At 39.1% G+C, this 18,227-nt stretch overlaps 1 protein-coding gene and 1 gene segment (V, D, J or C); one reads left to right on the top strand and one right to left on the bottom strand.

Annotated features, from left to right (window-relative positions):
* Positions 1–217: 217 nt before the first annotated feature.
* On the bottom strand, positions 218–1,277 carry LOC132668428 (T cell receptor alpha variable 2-like). The segment is given in 2 exon segments: positions 218–709; positions 1,109–1,277. Coding segments are annotated over 2 exon segments (465 nt in total).
* Positions 1,278–8,441: 7,164 nt separating this feature from the next.
* On the top strand, positions 8,442–9,407 carry LOC132668447 (developmental pluripotency-associated protein 2-like). The gene has a single exon (XM_078447681.2). The coding sequence runs from the start codon at positions 8,442–8,444 to the stop codon at positions 9,405–9,407; it is 966 nt and encodes a 321-aa protein (XP_078303807.2).
* Positions 9,408–18,227: the final 8,820 nt, after the last annotated feature.

The raw sequence follows: 18,227 nt of genomic DNA, 5'->3' as shown, positions 1-18,227 counted from the left end.
TGAAGTCAGATGCTTAACTGACTGAGCCACCCAGGCGCCCCTCAACTAAACTATTCTTTACAAGATGGACACATGTCTTAAAAATATTCCTGCAAAGAAGCAGAAGCTAGCAGATAACATTTAAAGGCAAAAATAATCTAGTGAGATCTCAAAAGAAAATCCTCAAAAGTGTTTCAGTTATCCAGAAAACTATTTGAAATACGGATCTGCAGCACCATTATTGAATCACCCCCTACAAGCATATTTTCCCATGTCCATCTGCTCTCACGTAGTGTGTCTGCACTCAAAATGTTTTCTGATAGTGCCAAGTGGACATGCTTGGGGCACGCTGAATCAGGGAGGAAAGCAGTTATGGCTCCCCTCTTTTCTGCCTCCTGCAAAGGCTATGCCCCTTCCTGTTTCTGCTCAGCTCTTCATAGGCTCCCTGCCTCTGTGCCCTCCAGAGCACAATAGTAAGTGGCAGCATCTTCCACCTGCACCTGGGGGATGAGCAGCAGTGAAGAGAATCGCTCATAAGTCATGTTGTAGCGTCCCTGCTGAGAAGACCTGGAACCCCGAACCAGGAGTCTCGGAGCGTGTCCTGGGATGTGAAGGTACCAGAAGAAGGTGTAAGCATTGGATATAGAGTGATTGCAGGAGATTTCCACCACAGCGCCCTCCGGAGAAGCCATGCCAGGAGGCTGAAACACTTGGTCCTTGCTCTCTGCAACTGCAGGAAACAAAGAAGGGCTGTGATTTTTGTGCTGCTATCGGGCTTGCTGATTGCCCCTGTGGCGCAGTGAGTATTAACAAGGCTGGTTTTTCTGTTTTCTTTTTTAAGCGAACCCAAATTGGGGCACCTGGGTGGCTCAGTCGGTTAAGTGTCTGACTCTTGGTTTCAGCTCAGGTCATGATCTCACGGTTTCATGAGTTCAAGCCCCACATCGAGCTCTGCTCTGACAGCGTGGAGCCTGCTTTGGATTCTCTCCCACCCGCCCCCCGGCCCCACCCCTCCCACATCTGCATCTCTGTCGAAAATAAATAAAAACTTAAAAAAAAAAAAGTGAGCCCAAATTTAAAACAGTGGCATATGTTTTCCCAAGACCAGCTGGGGAAGGAGCCTACTCACGCTTCCAAGGAGAGCTGAGGAGGAGCCCCAGCCACACTGCCTCCAGAGCACTCTGCAAAACCATGGCCAGAGTGCAGCTGGTCTCACGCCCCAGCTGGAAGTGTGATCCTCGCCAGGAAGCTGATGTAAGGCTGCCTATTTTGCATTTTCTTCTTTGTGTCAATGACATCATCAGCTAGAATCTGCCAAGTGTAGAAGAGTGACTCCAGCTGTAAGGCTACCTAATAGCGACTTGAACGGAGCTCTTTTCTGAGACAGTGGTCTTATAGGGAAGGTATCCTTCTGGAGGTCACCATAGTTGGGCATATTCATTCTAGAACCTTGCTTTCCTTCTCTCAGGGTGTCAGAAGGACTCCCATAGTTGATGAAAGATGGCTTCATCATTCAAATTAAAGTGAAAGGGGTGCTTGGGCAGTTCAGTCAGTTAAGCATCCAAATTTTGATTTCGGCTCAGGTCATGATATCACCATTCATGGATTTGAGCCCTATGTTGGGCTCTGTGCTAAGGGAACAGAGCCTGCTTGGGATTCTCTGTCTCTCTCTGCCCCTCCCCTGCTCATGGGCTCGCTCTCTCTCGCTCGCTCTCTCTCTCAAAATAAATAAACATTTAAAAAACAAAACACAAATTAAAGTCATGTATTCCCACAACAAGTATGCTGAACTTATCACATGGGGTACAATGACATGCGAGCATATTAAAATAATGATCAGGAGGGGTACCTGGGTGGCTCATCAGTTAAGCAGCTGACTTTGGTTCAGGTCATGATCTCACGGCTTGTGAGTTCGGGCCCCGCATCAGGCTCTGTGCTGACAGCTCAGAGCCTGGAGCCTGCTTCAGATTCTGTGTCTCCCTCTCTCTCTCTCTGCCCCTCCCCTGCTCTCTCTCTCTCTCTCTCTCTCTCAAAAAATAAACATTAAATTTTTTTTTTAATTTTGATCAGGAATTTTTTAAAATAATTTTAAATATTAAATTTAAATATTAAATTTAAAATTAAATTAAAAATTAAATATTAAATTTTAAATATTTTTTAAATAATGATCAGGAAATCCTAGTAACTGTGATGGATGAGAGTTGAATTTTTTAAGGCACAAAAATTCCTGTGCAAACATATTCATCAAAACATGATTTTGTGCATCCAAGTTTGTCTCTAAAAAAGTATGGAAAGAAATGCTCAGTTATACATTTCTGTAACCAAAAGAAATTGGATCAAGGAAACTCCAAAAGCTGCATTTCGAGATGACTCTTTCGGATGGTACCTATTCTCATTTTGTAGCATGAGACTGTGTCCTCTGTGATGAATGCAAGACTTAATAGCTCTCCTCCTGGTTTTTATTGTTTTATACAGATTTTCTTGGAGTTTTATTTTTAAAAGAAGAGTAAACAAGGTTTGTGGCAATACGAGTTTATACAGTAAAGAGTTTTATGTGCACAACCACCACCTAGTGGATGATGTGGGAACTGATGAAACATCATTTCCCACCCTGCGGCCTGTCTTTGTAGCTTCTCACATCTTGAGGTGATTTCATGCCCTTTGTTTTGTTCAAATTCTTCATCTTTATTCAATTTCCATAAAGATATAAAGGTTGACCAGAGGAAATACCTACCTTCTGGGAAGCTTTCTGGTTATTAAAAGATGTTCTCCATTCAGGTGAGTGGTTATTTAACACATACTTCCATGGAATGAAATATGTCTCTAAAGATGGTTGCTTTATTCATTTCCTTTCTTCTTCTTTTTTTTATAGTCTCCCTTTCAGGTCAGGGGAATCTGTTCCTTCCTTAATAGTATCTCATTTTTATACTGGGAGATTCTTTAATAATGATAAGATAATTATTTAGGCCCAACAGAGAAAATTCATTAATATTTTTGACCCCAAAAGGTTTCCAAATAAAACACAGAATTCCAATATGACTGTAGAATTAAGATGGGAAAATAAAACATAAGTGCAAGGACTAATATAGCTACTGGGTTTAATTTGAGCTCTGAAATTCCTGACAAGTGAAACATAAAAGGAAACACAAAGGGAATACAATTATACAAAGAAACTAATTAAGTGTTCAAGCAGCTTTTTCCTGAAGCCAAGTGACATATAGATATAGATAACTTAAAATTCTTTTTAGGTTACTGGTTACATACTCCCGATTCAAAGTTTCCCACAACTGCACAGTATTTTTGCGTGTGCTTCCTCCACATTTACTTATACAGTCCTAGTGGTGGACTCATAGGCTGCCTCCAAGTTCCACCAACACAGCAATGAACATATTTTGATATTTCCCCTTACGAAAGATGCAAGAATTTCTTTGGGGCATGTAACCAGCATGGATTGTGCAAACATATTATATACACACACTCAATTTCAGTAATTAATCATCCAAAGCAAGGGCACCCGGGTGGCTCAGTTGGCTAAGCATCCAACATTTGATTTTGGCTTGGGTGATGATCTCACCTTTCGTGGGTTTGGGCCCCATGTCAGGCTCTGCGCTGACAGTGTGGAGCCTGCTTGGGATTTTCTCTCTCCCTCTCTCTCTGCCTCTTGCCAACTTGCTCTCTCTCTCAAAATAAATAAGATAAACTATTGAAAAAAATCATTCAAAGCAGCGATAGCCATTTACACTTCCACCAGCAGTGCATGAGCATTCCAGTCTCTCTACATCCTCAACAGCATTTGGTATTTTTAAAATTATGAAAAAATATTACAAAACTCTAAATTTTGCCAATATGCTAAGTGTAGAGTCTCATTTTAATTACCATCACCCTTTACTAGTGAAACTAAGCCATTGGTCTTTTCCTTTCCAATATTTCCTATTTAAATGATTTGCCCATTTTTAAATTAAGTCTGTAGTTTTTTCCCAGTAAATTATAGGAGTTCCTCATAGATGAGTACCTTGATGTGTTCAACATCCCAAGTACTTTCTTCTAATATACCCCTAATCTATTAACTTTGTGTATGATGTCCTTTTTTTAATGGAAATCCTTAACCTTGATGAAGTCAAAGTTATCACTTTTTTCACTTATGATTTGAGGTTTAGGGACTTTGACTTAGAAATCATTCTCCACCCTAAGGCCGCAAATGTATTTTCCCCCATTTTATTTTACCATCATACACACACACACACACACACAGGTTATTTTATATTTTGGTTTTAATTCATCAGAAATTTTCATGTATATATAGTGTAAGAGGAAAGGCAACTTCATTTTTCTCCATAGAGCAAGTTTTCCCAACACTATCTACTAAATAATCCACGTTTCCCCCTCAGATTTGTGGTACCATCTTTATTAAATATTAAAGTTATCTATTAACTTGGTTTCTTCCTGAGGTTTAAATTCTGTTTCATTAATCTAGTTGTTTCTTCAGCAACACTACCATACTGTGTTTATTATCTTAGCTTTATCAAGCAATGTGCTTTGTCAAGATTCCCCTTTCATCAGTCAGAATTCTAGATACATTTCAGTGAGATCTGCTCTAGCCATTTGAAACAGAAAAAGAATATATTAAGAGATATTACATAGATCACAGACTCTCCAGAAGAGGCAGAGTGTGAAATAGGGTTCAATGTTATACAGCCAGAAACAATGCTCAAACACACCACAGGGAACACTCTAATCAAGCAATCAGATATCATCACTGCTCAACACCAATACTACAGACTCACTCAACCAGCTACGAAGGCACTCAGTACTGAATATGCGAAGCTCTTAGATTGCTAGCCTGCTAGACACAGTCCCTGCTGCACACACCAAAGGATACATCTGAGCACCTATTACTAGAGGATGATAATGAACAAAGGTAGTAGTGGCCCATCCCTGTCTTGCTTGTGACATAAAGAGAATGCATTTAAATATCCCCATGAGAGAGACTTCTTTCGTAGTTTAGGATATGCTCAATTTTGAGACTGTTCCATGTGGATTGGAAAAAAGTGCACTTTCTGCACATCTCAAAAAGTTCCCTTTGAATATACCTCTATCAGCTTCTACTTCTAAACGCCTATCTCTACAGGGAGCTCAAAATCAGTACAAGAAGACTAGTGGAGGACAGATGCTATGCTTTCCCCCTCCACTCTTCTCTTTACTTTAGCCCCTTTACTCAGTAAAATTTTCTCTTTCCTCTCAAAACTAAAAACAAACAAACAAACAAAAACGTCTCATGTTTATGAATGGAAAAAGAGGAATTCAGGTGTGGAAAGGAAGGAAAAAGAAAGGAGGAATAGGGAGATAGTGTTGATTTCATGGATAGTAGCCAGCCAGAATGCCTTGGTATAGACTCAACAGATATTATGAAATGATCTATATATATCTCATCTAAGAATAACTTAAATATAATATTTATAACAAGATAAAATTATAGTCCTTTTGAATTCTTTCTAAGAGAATTTCAAGTGTTTAGGGTAGTGATTAAAGAAAATAAATAACACTAAGCAGGTTACAAAGAGGAAAGAATGTGCTTATTAGTTACAGAGAAGGGCACATGATGGTGGAGTGAGAGATAATAACTAAAGGAAAAAAGAGAAGGAAATAATGGTGAAGTCTTCAGATTGCAAAAGGCAGCATGCATGCAATGTGACCTTATCTGTGAATTCTTCAGATTCTTCAAATAGATTTTTATAAAGTCTATTAAAAATTAATTACTTATTGTAATTTTGTTTGGTAGAAAGTGCTGAAGAGACTGTGCTCTGTGACCCAGGTTGACTGAGTCACAACAAAACAGCATGAGCGAGGTTGGTGGAAATGGCAGGGTAAAGACCTCCAGAAAGTCACTCCTTAAACAATGAGAACATTGGTGAAAAAAAAAAAAAAATTGTCAAATTGAATTTTTTTGAACTCCGGAAGTAACCTAAGCCTGGCAACCATTGAAGGAGCATTTGTTAAAGAAAATTGGCTGAAATTTGGTAAGAACAGGGAAAAATTTAACAGCACTTTAACTTACCCTTCTCCCCAGCTCTGCAATAGCCTTGAAAACCAAAAACCTCCCAACGTGGTGAAAAACAGCAGCCTAAAAGTCACTGGAGAAATTAACTGAAACTGGTTTGGAACTCTCCAAAAATGTATTCTCAGAGAATTGTCATTATTTGACCTGTTTGGCACATCCCTAAACTTCTAGTGGTAGGACTTGCATTTACTTGACCTGACTCAGAGTTCATTCATTTCAGACAAGTTTTTCCCCAGGGGCACTTATTGAAAATAATCAGTTCCAATTGTTTAATATTGCCATTGTCTGAGAAAATGACAACAGGGGGACAAACAAGAAGCTGACCAAAACACTCACAGAGAAAAAGTGAGAAATAAGATGTCTATGGGGGCCCTGAAAACTCCAACATATTCCTGGGAATCTACAAGGCCACACACAAGCATGGAGAAGGCCATGTGAGTGCCAAGAACCATGTGAAGTCCCATGAAAGACCTAAGGAGGCCCTAATCTTTCACCTAGCACTGATCCAAAAGCTCCTTAAAAGCTAGAAGTGAAGGCTAAGAAAGAGTTGTACGCTACCCAAATATTGAAAGAGTGCCCAACCAGCACACAAAGCCCATTGGCAAATGGTAGGAAGCCTATTGGTTCCAGGCATTTAAGAATCTCTGTCCAGTCATTAGCTGACCCTTAAGCTTAGTTGGGCAGAAACGTCAGCAGACACATACGACAAAAAATACAGACTTCACAAATTAGTTCAGAACAGTGAATAAACAAACCCATAACAAACACAAAAAATAACAACAAAATCTGGTTTCCAGTGTTGCTATATTACATTATTTTAAATGTTCTGTTTTCAATTTTAAAAAGTAATAGCACATGCAAAGAAACAAGGAGGTATGATTCATACAGAGAAAAAGAGGAGTCAAAGAAAAAAAGAGCTAGAGGAGGTTACACAGTAGACTTCCCAGACAAAGACTTTAAGTTAGCTACTTTAAATATCTTCAAAGAATTAGGAAAACCACGTACAAATAATTAAAGAAAACTCTAAGAATTATGCCACACCAAGTAGAGAATATCACTTAAAGAGAGGAAATTGTAACAAAAGAACCAAAAAAAAAAAAAACCCTAATAAATTTAAAAGGATTAAAATCATACAATTTCCTTTTATCACAATGGAATGAAATTAGAAATCAATAAGAGAAGGAAATTTGGGATATTCACAAATATGTCAATATTAAACAAGACACTCCGAAGTTAAACTGTCAAAAAAAATCACAAGGGAAATCAGAAAATAATTTGAGGGGCATGTGGGTGGCTCAGTTGGTTAAGCATCTGACTTCAGCTCAGGTCACAATCTTATGGTTCATAAGTTTGAGATTCCACATCAGATGAGCTCAAGCCCCACTTCAAATGAGCCCTGCTTCTCTCTCTGTCCCTCTCCCTCTGCCCCTCATGGGATTCTCTCTCTCTCTCTCTCTCTCTCTCTCTCTCCCTCCTTTCTCTCCCTCTCGCTCTTCTCCTCACTCACTTGCACTCTCTTTTTAAACTTAAAAGAAAGAAAGAAAGAAAGAAAGAAAGAAAGAAAGAAAGAAAAGAAAGAAAGAAAAGAAAAGAATTTGAGATGAGTAAAAATAAAAACATAATAAAATCCCACAACAAGGGGTGCCGGGGTCACTCAGTTGGGTAAGCAACTGACTCTTGATTTCAGCTTAGGTCATGATCTCACAGTTCATGAGTTCAAGCCCCAAATCAGCACTGTCAGCACAGAGCCTGTTTGGGATTCTCTCTCTCTCCCTCTCTCTCTACCCATCCCCCAGTCAAGTTGTCTCTCAATAAATAAATAAACAAACAAACAAACAAACAAACGTTTTTTAATCCCACGACAAAACGTATGGGATACAACTGAAGCAGAGTTGAGAAAAACTTATAACTAGAAACACCTATATTATAAAAAGAAAAAATCTCAACAATAACCTAACTTTCCACCATAAAAAAAAAAAAACTAGAAAAAGAAGGGCAGACTAACCTTAAAACAAGCATAAGGGGGAAAAAACAAGTATAAGGAAGGAAATAATAGAGTATATAAATGAAATAGAGAATATAAAACAAAAGAGATTAACATACAAAACCAAAAGTTGGTTCTTTGTAAAAATGACCAAGAAAAAAGCAAAAGAGCATTACAATTATTAAATTTTGGAATAGGAGCATTACTACCAACCTTACAAACATAAAAAGGACTGTAAGGGAATGTTATGAACAATTATATGCCAGTAAATAACCTATATGAAATGGACAAATTCCTAGGAAGATACAAACTACCAAAACCAACTCAAGCAGAAATAGAAAATCTGAATAGAGGTGAAAAGGAGTGAAGGGCCGGTGAACCAACCTTGCAGGCTTCACCTTCCCCTAAGTATTCCTGGAAATGGCGTACTCGAGTTATGAAAACAGCGCTCAGAATTTCTCTGAGGAGGCATTAGAGGAAGAAACTGTGGTTCTCACATTGGTTCCAGTTAATGAAGAAACTAATGAAGAACATCAGGTGGAACCAAGTGTTTCTTCAACTTCAGAAGTTGGCCTGGAGATGCCTGGGACAAACGATAAAGTTTGTCATCTTCAAATGAATGAACAATTCAAGTCTTGTCCAAAACATAGTTGTTATAATACACGAATCCTTCCCTTGCCAACCAGTTTGCCTCCGGTTAATAAAGTACGTTGGGACACTTTGCGAAACTGGTGCCAACAATTTAATTTGAGTACCGATGGCCGGAAAATAGATGTTTATTTGAGGCTCCAGAAACATGCTTACTCTGAAATAAACGAGAATATTCCTAAAATATCACCAGAGGCCAAATTGCAGTCATGTTCCACAAAATGCAAGATGGCAACCAAGAGAGCAAGGATTCGGAAACGTTGTAAGAAGAGTGAAAGAGAGGAAGGGATTAATATAGTTGAAGTGATAACTTCAGCACAAGAAGGCATGTTGGCAGCGTGGTCAAGAATTGCTGCAAGAGCCAGTCAATCCAAGTCTGTGAATTCACGTCCCATTCCTGTTTCCGTTGAGACTTTTCTGCTGCAAGCCTCTGGTGTCAGGTGGTGTGTGGTCCATGGCAGACCTCTCTTGGCAGACACAAAAGGTTGGGTTCGCCTGCAGTTTCATGCAGGTCACGCCTGGGTGCCTGACACCCCCAAGAGGATGATTTCTCTCTTCCTGTTGCCCGCCTGTACTTTCCCATCCCCGGGCCTTGAAGATAATATGTTATGCCCTGAATGTGCTAAGAGGAATAAGAAGATAATGAAAAGATTAGTTGCAATGGGGAAGGAGAGGCAACGTGGCTTGAATACATCAACATCTTTCCCTTTGAGTGGGCCATATTTTAATAAAGAATAAATGGTGGAGATCCTGTGGCTACTATTGATTTTCATCACAGTGACTGTCGTGCTCTGTCCTGACCATCCTCAGTGTTGCCTGAGGCCTTGGGCACAGATGTGAGTGTCTAGATTCTGTGCTTGAGGTTTGCCAAGACGTGACTGCTACTGCTACTTCAAGTATTTAGTTATATAGAATATAACTTAGTTCTGTTTTAATTCATACGTTTTTAAAGTAGTTTTAAGTTTTCAGAAAAAATTGAGCAGAAAGTACAGGGTGAAATATTGCCTCAACTCCTTCCCCTGCTACCAAAATCCTTCACCAGAGTGATGCAGGTGTTGAACCTACATTGACTTATCATTATCATGCAAAGCCCATGGCTTACAAGAGGATTCACTTTTTGTGTTGTACAGTCTATGGGTTTTGACAAGTGTATAATGACCACCTACATCCACCATTATGGTGTCATCAAAATAGTTTCGCTACTCTAAAACTTTCATGTCCTATCTACTCAGCACTCTCTTACCATCAACCCCTGACCACTGATCTTTTTACTGTCTCCATGGCTTTGCCTTTTCTAGAATGTTATGTATGTGGAATCATAAGTAGCCTTTTCAAATTAACTTCTTTCACAGCAATGTGCATTTAAGTTTCTTCCATTTCATGACTTGATAGCCTACTTCTTTTTGGTGCAGAATATTCCATTGCCTGCATGTACCTTAGTTTGGTTATTCATTCACATATTAAAAGTCATCTTGGCTGCTTCCAACTTTTGGAAATTATGAATAAGCCTGCTTTATTGTGTGCAGGTTTTTGTATGGGTATACCCTTTCTACTTATTTAGGTAAATACCAAAAAGCATGATTGCTGGATCATGTGGTAAAAGTATGTTTAGTTTTGTAAGAAACTGCCAAACTGTCTCCCAAAGTGGCTGTACCATTTTGCATTCCTACCAGGAACGATTGAGAGTTCTTGTTGCTCCACATCCTCACCAGCATTTGGTGGTGCCAGTGCTTTGGATTTTGGCCATTCTGATGGGTGCGTAGAAGCATCTCATTGCTTTAACCTGCAGTTTCCTAGTGACCTGACATGTTCAGCACCATTCCATGTGCTTATTTGTCATCTATAGATCTTCAGTGAGGTTATCTATTCAGAGGTTTTTGCCCATTGTTTTTCATCTGGTTCATTTTCTTGTTGGGTTTTAAGAATTCTTTTATATTTTGAATGGTAGCCTTTTATTGGATAAGTCTTTTGCAAATATTTTTCCCAGACTGACTTGTTTTCTCATTCTCTTGATTAATTTGTATATTTAGATTATTGCTGTTGACATAGATGGATTAAAATCTGTGTTTGTTTTCATAAAAAAAAAAAAAAAGAAAAGAAAATCTGAATAGACCTATAACAAGTGAAAAGATCAAGTTAGTGGGGCTCCTGGGTGGCTCAGTCAGTTAAGCATCTGACTCTTGATTTCTGCTCAGTCATGATCTCACAGTTGGCGGGATCAAGCACTGCGTCAGGCTCTCTGCTGACAGTGTGGAGCCTGCTTAGGATTCTCTCTCTCCCTTGTGTGCTTGCTCTCTCTCTCTCTCTCTCTCTTTCTCTCTCTCTCAAAATAAATAAACTTAAAAAAAAGAAAAGATCAAATTAGCAATAAAAAAATATATCCCAGAAATAAAAACCCCAACCCAGATGGCTACTTAAAGAATCAATTCCAATCCTGCACAAACTCTTCTAAAAAACAAAACAGAAGGGAATGCTTTTTTCCACGTCATGATTATGAAGGAACAATGCTGAGCACTCTCATGATGCTGCCCAAAGCTAATTCTCCTAAAACTTCACAGACTATTCCTTTTTTACTCTCTTTCCCTGACTTTTCTTTCTTTTCCTGGGCATCTGATAAGATCCCATTCCCAGACCTTTACCTCCTGCCTTTATCTCTTAGCAGTATCTGTATGTCTGGTAGTTATTTCAAAGACAAAACTTTGGGGAAGTAGGTAAACTATTTTTTTTTAATGTTTATTTGTTTTTGAGAGAGAGAGAGAGACAGAGCACAAGCAGGGGAGGGGCAGAGAGAGAGGGAGACACAGAATCTGAAGCAGGCTTCAGGCTCTGAGCTGGCAGCACAGAGCCCCACGCGGGGCTCGAACTCATGAACCGCGAGCTCATGACCTGAGCCGAATTCAGATGATTGACTGAGCAAGCCAGGCGACCCTATTTTATTTTTTTAATTATTTAAATGTTTATTTATTTATTTTGAGAGAGAGAACAAGCACACACAAGTGGGTAAGGGCAGAGAGAGAGGGAGAGAGAGAATTCCAAGCAGGCTCCACACTGTCAGTGCACAGCCCAAATAGTGAGATCATGACCTGAGCTGAAATCAAGAGTCGGACACTTAACCGAGTGAGCCACCCAGGTGCCCCGATTTTTAAGTAACTGTCTAATCTGACAGGGCTCTGTATACGATCATGTAAGTGTGCACGGCCAACCCCCAGGAGAACTATTCACATCACAGACCTAGAGATGTGTGTCTCCATTACAATTTTTCAGCAAATGGGAGTAAAGCAGCTTGATTTCACAAAAATCAGTAATCTCAACCACCTTATAAGTAATTGTAATTCACATGAAAAGGCCATGATGACCATGATTTTGATATTCCTAGTGAGTAAGGACCACAAAGGAAACTAATTATCTTTTAACAGAAAAACTTGATTCTCTTTACTTAAGACACATGATTATTTTTTTAATTAATTTAATTTGTAATTGACATCCAGGTTAGTTACCACATAGTGCAACAATGATTTCAGGAGTAGATTCCTTAATACCCCTTACCCAAGACACATGACTATTACTAAACAAGCCAAAATCTAACATCCTTTTCACGCAAAATCTGACTCCTTTCTGGACTTTCAATTTCTGTAATGGTTTCCTGAGCTGACCAGCCTCCCCTCACGGCAAGGAGTTTTACTTTTGCCCCAGTAATCTATTCTAAAGCATCACGTACAAATTCTACAAAGAGATTTTAATTGTCTGTCATTTCGTGTTGAGTGTTTTTGAAATCAAAGAAATAATTCTCAGGGTTCTTTTTTCATTTTTCTCCTGGAATTCATCTTTACACACTAACGGGTGTTCTCCTCAGTGTGACGAGGCTTTATGATTCTCTACCTCCTGGATACATTCCGCGTGCATAGCTTGGTTCATTGGCCACACTGATTCATTTACATAAGTTAATCACCTTATAACCGCAACAGTTTTAATAAGGTCTACTGGGGAATCCAGCATGCCTTTGTTAACTACTTAGTCTTACCACAGAGAAACATTTAGAGACAGAGAGTAATCAGTGAGACAAGTGTTATAATGAATCGCCAGAGGCATCCTCTAGTCTTATCTGTGATATTGGCAGAAGCCATAGGAACACAGGAGATTAATTAAAAAGTTGGATTTTCCTCTGGGTCATCTTAAGAAGTGGTCCCTATTGACCTGTAATTTGTCAAAAGTAACCAAACTCTAGGCTTCTTCCTTGCCTGAACTTTGTGCGTGTTTGGATTATAAACGCCTAACCTCCTGAGTGCCATTTGACCCAGCAGAGCAGAAGCAAATTAGTACCCTACAACCATATTCCTTTGTGCACACCTCCCTTCATTATGAAGAGAAAACACAGTGTGCACAGAGAATTGTTCATCTCGATTAGAGTTGAATACTTCACCAGGGCCCTGTGTGGGTAGTTAGTCCATGCAATTCACTTACTCTTGTCATTTCCAGCTGAAATGATCTCTTGCCTTAGGTCCGGTGAGGGAGGAAATTCAAGATAATAAATTCTTATCATCTAAGAAATGTAGAACTGGAAGAAGTCATAGTACCTGCTTTGTCCATTCGTTTTACAGGAGAGAAAGCAGATGCTGCAGAAGTTTGTGATTGAACCAGGTCTAGACCTCAAGGCTTCTAGTTCAGCGTTCTCCCAACGAAAATTGTAAGAGTGTCTGCTTCCTGAAGACAAGTCTGGAAAAGAAGTAAGAGATTGCTTTAACTGAACTGTGGTTAGGAAAATATGATGCCGTATTATTTCTTCCTTTGAAATTTTGAAATCTACTTCATAGTTTCCCTTTCTGTTCTATTCTCATTGCCATTGTTCTTATTAACTCATGCTCCTAATGCTACCACAGCCTCCTGCTTTGGCTTCTATATGGGAGTCATTCCTATTTCTAATCTAGCCTGCATATAAACTGCCAAATAATCTTCCTAAAAATAGATCATGTCCCAAGGTATTTAATAAAATAAACTAAGAGTGCCTGGGGTGGCTCAGTCGGTTAAGCATCCGACTTGGTTTCAGGTCAGGTCATGATCTCACAGTTTGTGAGTTCAAGCCCCACATGGGACTCTGCATTGTCCCTGTGGAGCCTGCTTGGGATTCTTTCTCTCTCTCTCTCCCTCTCTCTCTCTCAAAATAAATAATAAAAATAAAGTGAAATAAAATAAAATAAAGTGTATAATCTTAAAGTCTTTGCTCTTTTTTCTGCTTCATTAATTTCCATAAGTTTGTCCCTATATCACTGATTTTTCTGCTCTGCCTCATCCATCCGAGATTGAAGCTCAGTTATAGCGTTTTTTATTTCATCCTGACTAGCTTTTACTTCTTTTATCTCCACAGAAAGGGATTCTAATCTATTTTTGACCCTAGCTAGTGTTCTTATTATCGTGAATCTAAATTCTGGTTCAGACATCTTGCTTGTATCTGTGTTGATTAAGTCCCTGGCTGTCGTTTCTTCCTGCTCATTCTTTTGGGGTGAATTCCTTCATTTCATCATTTTGAAGGAAGAAAAGGAATTAATAAGGTAAAAAAAATAAAATTAAAAAATTAAAAACACACACACACAAATCAAATAAATGATGCTAGATTCTAGGTGTGTTTTTGTCTGGGTGTTGAAAGGGGCTTGATAAATTAGAGAAAAAAGGGAAAAAAGAAAAAAAAAGAAAAACGTTTGAAAATTTGAAAAAAATGAATACAATGAAAATGAATAAAATGAAATGATGGAAGTAAAATAGAACTTGAAAAATTTACAAAAAAGTAAAATATATAGTAGAAAAAAAAATTTTTTAATATTTTTAATAAAAATTGAAAATGAAAATAATTTTTTTCTCTTTCTGTATTCAAGAAGAAGAAAAGAAATGAAAAAGAAAAGAAAAAGAATATTGAATAGATGGACCAGCAAACAGACTGAAATACGATTGAAATTACATCGTTTTCCCCTAGAAGTCAAACTATGAAGCACTTTATAGTCTGTAAACTAAGCAGGCGGAGAGACTTGTGTTCCTGAAGAGCAAGGTTGGCCCATTTAGGCAGGGCTTAGTGTAATGGCTGTGTTCTCCACTAGATGGCGCTGCTTAGCTTACTGGGGTAGATTGTTGCTGTGCTTGTAGGTGCGTGTGCATATGCGCATGCGCGGGAGTGGGGAAAATGGCGTCATGCAGCTACCCGTTCTCTAGTATTGCAACTGTGCTCTCCCCGACCAGCAACTGAGCACCCGTCCTTTGTCTTCTGCTTCCGTCCACTCCCTGCTTTTACACAGTCCGTAACCAAGCACCAGGCAGCACCTCCCTCCTGAGTTTTGTCTCAGATGCAGCTGTTTTCCCCAGGGCCCTTACTTCTGAGGGACTGCGGTTTTGACCCGTTCTGCCTCTGCAGGAGGGTCTCACCAAGAAATGGCCGGTTGCTCGCCACACCCAGGAACGTTCATGGGATTGTGCTGCTGCCGGTGCCCAGAGACTACAGCTGGGGGCCAGCCTGCCCAGAAAAATTTCATGCGATTGTGTAGCAGAAGGATTTCAGGGATTATGAAAAATCACAACACCCATCTGGCACCAGGCTTCATCCTTAACGACCTTGTTCCAGCACCAGCAAATGTGGTTCTTCTCTGGGGCCTGCTGGGGTGGCCATGGAGACTCTACCAAATGTCCCCCAGCAGGAGAACCGCCTCTCCCCATGTGGTCTGAGGACCTCCCCAGACTCCATTCTGCTCCTGGGGATTCACCCTTCCCACCAGAGCACCACCAGGTATTGGGCTGCAGAGTTTCAGACTCTGTGCTCTCCATTTATAGAGTCTTAATAGAATTTAAACCCCCTCCTTTCTCCTTTCTCCCTTTTTTGTTCAGTCCCTGCGGCTGTTTCCACTTTTCTACCTTCTCTCCAGGTGCTTTGGGGTGGTAGGTGCTTTTCCCATACTCTACCCTCCCCCCATCTCCATCCTCTCTCCACAAGCAAAAACAGCCTCCTGCCCTCCGCAGCTTCTCTCTCCCCCAGTTCACCTCTCTGTTCCGTGTACCTGCTGAGTTCTGTGGTTCAGGTTGTGCAGATTCTTGTGTTAATCTTCAAATCAGTTTTCTAGGTGTGCAGGATGGTTTAGTGTTTGTCTGGCTGTAGTTCATGGATGCAAGATGCAAAAAAACTTCCATGCTGTTCCACCATCTTGGCTCCTCCTGCAATGAAGTTTTTCATAACTGTTGCCATGAATGAAGTATCTTTTAATATATTTAAAAACCATTTTTATTTCTTTTCTTGAACTATTTAAACTTTCTCACTTCCCTTTATTCATTTGTACCTCATTTTCCTCGGAGGACCACTGTAAAGATAGCTTATCTGCATACAATGTCAAATACAGTGCCTGGAATGGAACCAGCACGATATATAAGTGGTCATCATCGTCATCATCATTTGTTTGTTTATATCCTCTACCCATGTCTCTACTGGGCTGTTGACCTGTCTTATTGCTTTTGAAAGAACTACTGAAGTGTAAGAAGGGTGAACATACACCCCACTTTGTCTGAAAAGTCCTAGAGTATGCCTATTACCCTATCATAATTAATAGTGCCGCTTTGCACTTCAAGTAGGTTGTGGTTTGAATGATATGTTCACTATCAGTTTGCCATTTGGTTCTCAGACTTTGTGGTGGTTTAGGCCATGAAGAACTTATTCTGTTTAAATGTCATTGAATTTGTCACTCTTTTCTTGCATAGCTTCTGAACTATGTGTCTTTTCTAGAAAAGCTTTAGGCTTCCAAGATTACAAGGATGGGTACTAAGGAGAGCACTTGTTGGGATGAGCACTGGGTGTTATATGTAAGTGATGGATCACTAAATTCTACTCCTGAAACCAATATTGTGCTGTATGTTAACTAACTAGAATTTAAATAAGAATTTGAAAAAAATAGTAATAATTGCAAAAATGGTCAGAACGAACTTTTTCAGAACTCCAGATATTAAACAAAGACTTGTAGTAACCCTAGGAGAAAAAAATATTACAAAGCAATTCTTCCATGTTTTCTTCCTGTACTTTTGAGGTTTAATTACCTACATTCTTTTATTCATTTGGGAATTTTTAATTAACAGTTTTATTGAGGTATGATTCACATGCTATACAGTTCACCCTTATAAGATCTAAAATGTGGTAGTTTTTACCATATTCACAGAATGATGCAACCATCATCACTTCCTAATTTAAGAACATTTCATCACCCCCTCAAAAAAACCCTGAACTCATTAGCAATCACTCCTCATTCTCTGCTTTCCCCAGATTCTGACAACCACTAATCTACTTCCTGTTTCTATCATTTGTTTGTTTCGGATGTGTTCATTGCTAGGGCTGTCATAACAAAGTACCACAGACTGAGTAGCTTAAACAACAGAAATTTATTTTCTCACTATTCAGGAGGCTAGAAGTCCAAGATTAAGGTGTTATCAGGGTTAGTTTCTTTTGAGGCTTGTTTCCTTGTCTTATAGATGGCTGTATTCTCCCCATGCCTTCACCTGGTCTTCCTTCTGTGCATGATTGTGTCCTATTCTCCTCTTCTTATAAGGACAATAGCCATAAGAGGCAAACCATAAGAGTCTCTTAAATACAGAAAACAAACATGGTTGCTGGAGAGCAGGTGGTTGGGGGAGATGGGCTAAATGGGTGATGGGTACTAAGGAGGGCACTTATTGGGATGAGCACTGGGTGTTACATGTAAGTGACGAATCACTGAATTCTACTACCGAAGCCATTATAACGCTATATGTTAACGAACTTGGATTTAAATAAAAAAAATAAAATAAAAAAAAAGGACACCAGTCATATTGAAATAGGGCTCACACTACTGGACTCATTTTAACTTAGTTGCTGCTTCAAAAACTCTGTCTCCAAATACAGCACTGGGAATTAGGATTTCAACATGTGAATTTTGAGAAGAGACAATTTAGCCCACAACATTGTACAATTCATTTAAATGAGATTGTACCATAAGTAACATTTCGTATGACTTCTTTCGCTTAGCATGATGTTTTCAAGGTTCATCTGTGCGGTAGCATATATCAGTACTTCACTCTTTTTTTTGTATTTCATTATATGAGATATATTCCATTGTATGATATACTACATTTTGTGTATCTGTTCATCAGTTGAAGGGCATTTGTGTTATTTCCACTGTTTGGCTATTATCCATAATACCACTATGAATGTTTTACTTATAGGTTTTTGTTTAGACACATGATCTCAATTCTCGAGGACTAGAATTTCTGGATCATATAGTAATCCAATGTTTAAGTTTCTGAGGACTGCCAAATTATTTTCCAAAGTGGCTGCACCATTTTACATTCCCTCCAACAATGTATAAGAGTTCCAATTTCTCCACATCCTTGTCAATGCTATTACTGTCTGTCCTTTCTATTATAGCCATCCTAGTGAGTGTGAAGTGTTATCTTATGGTTTTCAAATGCATTTCTCTGATAACTAAATATGATGAGCATGTTTTATGTGCTTATTTGCCATTTGTATATCCTTGCTACAGAGCTGTCTATTCAGATTTAAAAAAC

This window comes from Panthera onca, chromosome B3, assembly GCF_046562875.1.
Source record: "Panthera onca isolate mPanOnc1 chromosome B3, mPanOnc1 haplotype 2, whole genome shotgun sequence".
Taxonomy (NCBI): domain Eukaryota; kingdom Metazoa; phylum Chordata; class Mammalia; order Carnivora; family Felidae; genus Panthera; species Panthera onca.
This window is presented reverse-complemented; position numbering and strand designations above follow the sequence as displayed.

What these genes read in the sequence shown, in the direction of transcription:
- LOC132668447 (XM_078447681.2), top strand. Translation starts at nt 8,442, where the DNA reads ATGGCGTACTCGAGTTATGAAAACAGCGCTCAGAATTTCTCTGAGGAG.